This window comes from Mytilus californianus, unplaced genomic scaffold, assembly GCF_021869535.1.
Source record: "Mytilus californianus isolate M0D057914Y unplaced genomic scaffold, xbMytCali1.0.p SCAF_8, whole genome shotgun sequence".
In the NCBI taxonomy this organism is placed as follows: Eukaryota; Metazoa; Mollusca; class Bivalvia; order Mytilida; family Mytilidae; genus Mytilus; species Mytilus californianus.
In genome coordinates, this window is record NW_026262734.1 from 19,867,600 (window position 1) to 19,876,121 (window position 8,522).

Here is an 8,522-nt window from a genome sequence, read left to right on the forward strand (position 1 = left end):
ATAAAATGTCTTACGGAGTCTCTGATTTTCATTTTATGTTTTCTAATCAACAAGATGTTTTACCAAATTCGTTATTTGTTATTATTATCAATAATATACCATCATTACTGGCGTGCATTTGTTGACAAACTCCATCAACTGAGCTGCAATGTTGACAGCTACATTTGTCTGCACAGTCGATCCCATAAGTACCAGCATCACATGCTAAAACGGAAATACATATTTGATATTATCCTGTGAAATGTAGGATACAAAAACACACATTTCATTTTTATATTAGCTGTATGTTTGTTTAATAGATGCGTTTAGAGGAAAACTGTTTCCTTTTATTTTATTTTGTCTTTTGAATCATTCGACTTTGACATGTTCATGACTATCCGTTATAAGTTCAGTATTTGTGAGAAAATCAAAACAAACAACACGTCTGGCCAACAACACTCAAACAAACAGGAAATATAAAATTAAACTTTGATTGTTGGCAGTTATAATTTCCGTGAAGTTGTTAAAACGATAAGTAATTGTCAATTGTAAATGCCCTTTCGAATAATTATAAAAACAAAACTCACTTTCATTGCAGTTCAACCCCTTTTTCCCTGCCTCACATTGACAGTCACCAGTAACGTGATGACAATGTTGATTGTCTAAACAGCCACAGCGGTGAAGACATCCAGCACCGTAGTAAATAGAGGAACATTCTAAATAAAATAATTTATCCATAAATTCAATTATCCACGTATTTTATGTTATGTTAACAGTTCCTGTGGAAGTTACGCACATCAAAACCATGCGATACATGTCAAATATGAAACTAATGAGCAAAAACCATAGTATTTTTGAAGCCGTGCCTTGCCGGTTTTTATAATCCCTCGTTTGAAAAAGGCTTCAGTGACAATATGATTACTTTATGAGCTGATTTCTTTTTTTTATTTTATCTTGTTTACAGATTACTTTTATTAAAATTTGATTAAAGCGTTCGACATTATATTTTATATAGTTAGTCTACATGTAGTAACTGTAAATAACTAAAAAGTTCATTAGTCGATGCATTCAAATACAGATCAAGAAATTACAAAACACACCAGTATGTAGCAAAACTTATGCCAAAAGGGAAAACTACCCTAACAATAAGTTTGTTTCGGGACGTCTCAACTTAAAATCAATTAAAGATAATAACTTACTGTGGTCACAATTTACCCCGGTCCATCCTCTATCACAAGTGCACTCACCAGTCTGTATGTTGCATACTGACGTTCTGGAACATTTACATTTGTATATACAGCCAGGCCCATAGGATCCTGGACTGCATTCTGAAAATAAGTTAAAATTTTAATTGATGCCAGATTTCCATTCAGTTGTTTTCTTACATTTAATCGAATTTCTTTTTAAATGGTTTGATAAGAAATTTTTTACTCAGAGAAAGGTTTACATAAAAATTGGATTGAATGCGTAATTTTATAAATGTGGCTGAAAAGAGAATTTAAAATCTGAAATCTGAGTGTAATCTTTAAAACATAAGTGAAATTCCTTATACACCGTTCAACTATGGACGATATGCAAGTTATCTTTGATTAAAACTGTATTACTTTTCCTGCAGTCTTTTCCGTAAAACCCAGGCTGACACAAGCATTCCCCAGTAACAGGATGACATCTTGAATTGGTGTCACAAGTGCAGGTTGAATTACATCCAATGCCAAACGAGTTTTGTGGACAATCTGTAACAATTAATAAAATCTAATTATGCCAGGAAAGCATTACATTATTTACTATTTATGTTGTTTGTTTCTGTTACGTAAACCAAGTATTCTTATGGAACGAGGAAGGTTTTTATGCATCTGCTTAATAAATTGTTATACATGTTGATCGCTGTCTCAATTTGGTGTTTCCCATTTATCAGATGTTGTACTCACCAGTGGTATCCTCAACACTGTTTATACTTATGGCTTGATTTTATTGATTTAATTGAACCACTTCAGAGAATATTTCATGTTGGATGCTGTTTAGTTTAATCCTTTGGATTTCCAGCTTTTTATGTTAATTTCATTTCGAACAACTGGATCTAAATAATACTCTCATAGAAAACTTCTAACACACCTTGTTTCCAATTTGTTTTCTTCATTTATACACCTATTTAGACCTATATTTGCTAATATCCGCGGAATTTGAACGCTGGTGGATAGTTGTCTCATTGGCAATTACACCACATCTCTTGATTCTGATATGGCTTGTTCGCACCTTTTTTTTATCAAGTGTGTTGCATGTTAACATTATACGGATATGGTGGGTGATAATGTATAGCAGGAGACGCTTTCCAAGTCGAGTAATCCGATCTTACTCATTTAAGTGTTACGCGATTCGAACAGGTTTTTCTTTCTTTAAAAAAAACAATAAATTCATGAGATCTGAACAACGATAAACTTCTTTGCTGATTTTTAGTGATGTATTCATAGGTACACAATATGTTTTAACATTTAATAATTTTGTTAATGACATTTACGCTACCAATTTAACAGTACCAGATGAGCATCTCGACAATAAATGTCTCTTTGGGGATGCTGGAGGCCAAAATATTTGAAATCAAATACGCATTAAACATTGAATAGTAAAAGTATATAAATATGTGGTTATTCATCATATTTATATCGATATAAGCAAATGAATTGCACTGCATAGCTCTCATTACGACTACCTTACTTTTATTGCACAATCTACCGGAATAACCCGGGTTACAAATGCATTTTCCGTCCTTTGGATCACATGTTCCTTCTACACAATTGCATGTACCAAGACAGTTTCCGCCAAATGTACCCATCGGGCATCCTAAAATTAATATTTTACATACATTTAAATAGAACATATCATTTTTAACATTTTAATATATATGAATGTTCAATAAATAGGACAGGCCTGCAATGTAAGTTATCAACAACATCTACATGTACCATTTAATCTAATTATAATGAGGATACATGTTTGTAAATACCACATGACTGTTTAAAATGCTCTGTATCAACTTTCCTAAACTGGTTTACCGTCGTTATTTACGATAGGTTTATCATGTTAAATAATATAAAACACAGACGTTAGTTTGATCGATACAAAATGAACTATCTTCAGATTTCCGTGTGTGTTTTACAAATGAGTATATTTTAAGTAGTAACATTTAAAACCTCGTCATATGAAATAAAAAATGTGATCTTGTTATCCCGGTTTCTATTTATAAATGTCTTTTGAACAAGGAAATACAAAAATATACATATGCCCGGATAACATTTCCTTTCAATTGATCACACAAAAATGATTGTAAAAAAACGAACATGTTGTTCTCTCAATAATCCGATATCCATTCGTTAAAAACATCTTTCGTATGTTATCTTTTTCATCATTCTACTTATCTTTGAAATGATTTTCATGTATGGTTGGCGTATAAAAAAACAGACCCAAAACAAAATGCGCAGAATTAAATACTTTTATTGGCAACATGAATCGTTGATCCGTTTCAGAATTTACTTACAGTGTCTGTGTAATATTATAGGTTTAACCACCAAGTATTTAATAGTTAAATACCACATGCAACCTGGCTACTAAGTTAGTGATACCCTTGATTGGTGACTGTTTCATTACTAAACATTTATTCAGACTTTTATGACAAACATGTTGGTATTGTTTTGTTACGTTCGACTCATGGAAAGCATGTGTAATTGTATAATTGCCAGGTACCTCAATAAGTCAAACAATAAACTTCATAGACGCCTCTCTCACAATTTGTTTACTTACTTTCATCACAGTTTTCTCCCTTGAAACCCTTTGGGCATAAGCAATGTCCGCTCACGTGATGACAAGGTACCTGATTTGGACAACTACAATTAAGTGAGCAATCCTGTCCGTAAAATTGATCACGACAAACTGAAATGAACAAAATACTTATTATACTAAGATATGATACTTAGTACCAAATGTTTATTTGGTATTTCAAATCGATTTAAAAACGTTTTCAATATCCGTATATTGATCCATGTATCTACATTAAACTCTGATACAAGACTGCATATTATACAAACACATGCGATTTAGTGCCATTTTGTTATTTGGTATTGAAACTGGTCTTAAAATGTTTTCTATATCCGTTTATGAAGATCCGTGTTTTAATACATTAAATAATCTGAGCAAAAAATTCAGACAAATTGGTAAGTATCAGTGACGTTATTCGTGTCCCTCTATGACATTTACACCCTAGACATGCTAGAAAAAATGTCATTTTATTTTTCATGTAACAAAAAAAAAAAAAAAAAAAAAAAAGTTATATGGACTTACTGTCATGACAAAATCTGCCTTCATAACCTATGTGACAACTACAATGGCCTGTCTCATGATCGCAGTCAGAGTTTTCTGAACATTTACAAATAGATTGGCAATCCATTCCGTAATATCCATCTAGACACTCTATAAGGAAAAAACGTTCAATAATTATGATTCGTATGGAAATCGTATATTTGAGTTCTCGACTTTTTCATGCAAAGTACAAAATTAATGATTATGAAGAATTATTTTTCATGGATTTAATGTCTAGACGGTCGATTTTCTTTCGGATCCACTGATTTTATTTCTGTTTTTCTGTGGGAGTTATATATGCAGCGTTTTGTGAACTGACATTAAAAACTGTTTGTTTGTTCGTGTTTTTTTTCTCCTGACCATAAGAAGAGTTGTATCAAAGCTGTCCTTTGGTCAATATAATTAAAAGTTTTAGAAATAAAAGTAAAATATAATAAAGAGAGGTTGAGATGAAGTAGGCTTTATAAACTGACATTTCTGGTCAACGCATTTTTCGTTTTAATAATTAAAATCCCTTTGTTTGATCCTGAGTTTTTAAATGGATCATAAAACTCTGTTTAATTCTAAATTTACTCTACTATTAGGAAATAGTTCGCTTTCGTTCCAAATAATTTGAATGCAAAGGTTCATGACATAATCAGTAGACACAAAATTGTACTTAACAAATCCTGGTTAACTTATGCATTTGCAGTAAATTAATTAACTGCACTTATTGTGGAGGGGATGGTTGAATCTATGTTAAACAAAACCCTGTCTTACCCTTATTACAGTGCGCTCCAATAAACCCTGCTTTACACTTACAACCAGTCTTTGGGTCGCATCGGTCACGTGAACAATTACATGTCAATTTGCATTGTTGTCCATATTTACCGGAAAGACATGGAACACTACAGTTCTGCCCAAAATGGCCTGCAGGACACGCTGAAAAATAGTATCTTGTTTTGATAATGAAATTAACCTTGTTTTCAAATTGAAACTACAATTTACGGAGTTTTTTACTGAAAACGAAATTGTTGGTTTTTTTACAACATTTACATTTTTCTCAAAATTTCATGAAATTAAGGTAGAAATCACATTGATAAAATTTGTATTTCTCTTAGAATCATTTCACCGTTTTCTCATTTATTCCAAATAAACAAACGAAACATTTTAATATGAAATAAGACAATAACTGACAATGATCCTGACTTTGGAAAGTCACATAAATGTGTAGTGGGGTTACACTTTTCTTTTGAGATCTCTACCCTTCCATTTTTAATCTCGAATTATAGTTGTACTAACATGATGTTCGTACAAGTATACCATATAAATAGGTACAGAAAAGCAAGTTTACGGTACTAAAGCTACGGCATAGTAGATAACACATAAAACAAACCAACATATCAAACTGTATTAAAAAGGTCCATAATGTCTGTAAGCAAGCATTGACTATTCTTTTTATCTAGAAGGCCGTTTATTACCTATACACCGATTGTCCACTTCCATATAATCAGGACAACATGTCATTTCCAATACTCTATGGTACTGTCCATCTGGCTTCATTCGTCTAAACAGAACAAAATTAGGAAATCAATATATTCATTTTATTCTGCTCTAGAACTCGAAGTCCTTTGTAAGCAAAAAATCAATTAATACTGTAGTTGTTTAAATGATAAATAAACAAGCGTAGTCTTAAACAATATAGATGTATATATAACTAAATAAAACCATGACTTCAAACTTGGTAAAACATTATTCTCTTCATTGCAACTTCATTTCAATATACTTGGATTTGTTAAGTGGTTTTCCTTCTATGTAGTTGGGATCTGTCGCATTTAGAATAATGGTAGTTTTCATTTGCAATTAAAACCCGTGTGCAAAGAAAAACATGTTTTTTATAAAATTATGTAATTTTAGCATGCGATTACGTTGAAGATCTAATTAAAAACATCATAAAAATATTTCCAATATCACCAATACATTATAAAACTAATAGTAAAATAAAACAATAGAGAAACACGCTTTAAAAAGTAATACTTGTCATATCTTGTGTCATTTTTGGATCCAAATTCTTGTCAAATTGAAATTATTTGGCAGGGGGAAAATTTGTGCACTTCTACAAGCAAGTTTTGGGAAATCAATTGTGCAAATCCTCAACAACAAAATATTCTTATTTCCATGGGACTTGGGTATGAGGAAATTTAGTAGTAAATTCATTTCAAATGACATGAGAACAACTAAACTTATGTTGATGTAATGGTTAAATATTGAAGAAATTTAAGGTTCAATGTAATTCAGATGTATAAAACTGTACTACATGCATGAAATGAGGTAACAGGACAATGCATAAATATAGAAATATAGATCAAAATGAGACTGAGACAAAAATACATATACATAAATAGCTACATCAATGTACATATTCTTCTGTTTTTTAAAAAGAGTAAACGATTCCAAGTCCACATTGAGAAATGCTGACAAGACCATGACCAAAAGAAGAAAATCGATCGGACAAACAACTGTCTACAAAAGCGTCACACAAAACTAGTGTATTAGCAATGTGAACCCCACAAAAAAAGCGTGGGCGTATTCAGATGTTCCAATACCACGCAATCACAAAACTATGTTAAAATATACACTAAAAAACACACAAACGCGAACGTCATCTTGTATCATGATATTGATTATAATTATGTAGCCTACGTATTAAACAAGACTGAAATGAGATCTTTAATTTAAAAAAAAAGGTATTGACCTTCCCCAAAAAATTAAAACAAAAGTAAAAAAATCCGAACAAAATCCAAAATAATAATAAAGTAAAAGATAAAAAAAAATGTTCATGTAAATATTAAATTCTGCACGATTGATTCGTTTTGCCGTACGCCTTTTTTTCTAATTAACAAGGATAAATAGAAAATTGTAAATTCCGGAAAGCCAAAATAAACATGTACGCCTACTTTTTTTTAAATACACGTATTTCTTTGGAAGGTATTCAAAATATTTCTATGTCTTCCAACGTATCTTATTATCATCTCTGACGTATCTGTTTGATGCATTTGTCAATACTATTCCTCGACTTGAATAAAAACATTAATATAAATTCAGAGTCCGGATTAAAGAATGTTCTAAGGTCTGCGTTATTTTAAATGGAGGTATAAAATGGTTTTTTAAAAGATATTTATCTTATTCGTATAAAAAATCTTAATCTTAGAAACAAAATAAATGGGTGTCTTGAAAAAAAATGGAAAAAACGTAATCTATCATAAATTAACAAAAATTTCAACTCCATTCTACCATTTTGTCTAAAACTTTAAAATGTTCCTGATGCTTAAAAAAAAGTCTTTAGAAATGTTTGCATGTTTTGACATTCTATTCCATTTATGAAACATCCAAATGTCCACCATCCTATACGCTAAAATAGTCGTAAAAAGAAAATATTTTTTTCTAAAAGATTTAATAGTTACACAACGATGTGAAAATTTGAATTGTATGTAGTTGATTTATTGTTCCTTTATCTAATTCTGTCAGTAACTATGATATTTGTTTTATTATGCAAGAAGACGGTATAACAAAAATAAAAGCAACCATATACAAAGGTATATAAAAATAAGAAGATGTGGTATGATTGCCTATAACACAAATCTCCGCCAGAGACCAAATGACATAGAAGATAACAACTTTTTCGAAACATGATGGAAAAGCAGAGCCACACATTTACAATAACAGAATTAAAACTCGGCTGAAAATGGGTAAAAACAATTGAATTAACGAACAAATCTGTATATAATGAGATTTCAATAGCATTTAAATCTACTGACCTTATGTACCGAGGACATGCATTTTTTTCTCTCGTACTTAGTCCAGTGGTAAAACCGCTGACAATAAGTAAAAGTAACAATATAAATGAACAAAGTTCTTTAACCATATCGAATTAACTAAATTTCTTCTCAGTATTAAAATCAACGAAGAAATGATTTCCGTTTTTAGATATCATATCTTAATAAATAGTACTTATTTCCGTTATAAAGATCATTGGTTTTCCAAAAACCTCAAGTCCGGATGGTATGTCATTATTTTACTTATGTGTGATGCTATTATTTTAACCAGTTTGAAAGGCAATGAAAAATTGTTTTTCCTGTGAATGAAACATTTACAAAGTTACATCTGTTAATATGTTTTTAACTTTAAACGCGAACAAAATATTTTGATAGCAA

General features: G+C 30.9%; 1 protein-coding gene across 1 annotated transcript in view; it reads right to left on the bottom strand.

Annotated features, from left to right (window-relative positions):
* Positions 1 to 8,261, bottom strand: part of LOC127711939 (multiple epidermal growth factor-like domains protein 10) — a 39,299-nt gene extending 31,038 nt beyond the window's left edge. The window contains exons 1-10 of the mRNA XM_052218095.1: positions 8,127 to 8,261; positions 5,790 to 5,875; positions 5,089 to 5,250; positions 4,312 to 4,440; positions 3,775 to 3,903; positions 2,692 to 2,817; positions 1,584 to 1,712; positions 1,179 to 1,307; positions 567 to 695; positions 100 to 204 (exon numbers count right to left, since the gene is read on the bottom strand). Coding sequence (XP_052074055.1) covers positions 100 to 204; positions 567 to 695; positions 1,179 to 1,307; positions 1,584 to 1,712; positions 2,692 to 2,817; positions 3,775 to 3,903; positions 4,312 to 4,440; positions 5,089 to 5,250; positions 5,790 to 5,875; positions 8,127 to 8,233 — 1,231 coding nt within the window. The 5' untranslated portion in view covers positions 8,234 to 8,261. The remainder of the gene's footprint in view (positions 1 to 99; positions 205 to 566; positions 696 to 1,178; positions 1,308 to 1,583; positions 1,713 to 2,691; positions 2,818 to 3,774; positions 3,904 to 4,311; positions 4,441 to 5,088; positions 5,251 to 5,789; positions 5,876 to 8,126) is intronic.
* Positions 8,262 to 8,522: the final 261 nt, after the last annotated feature.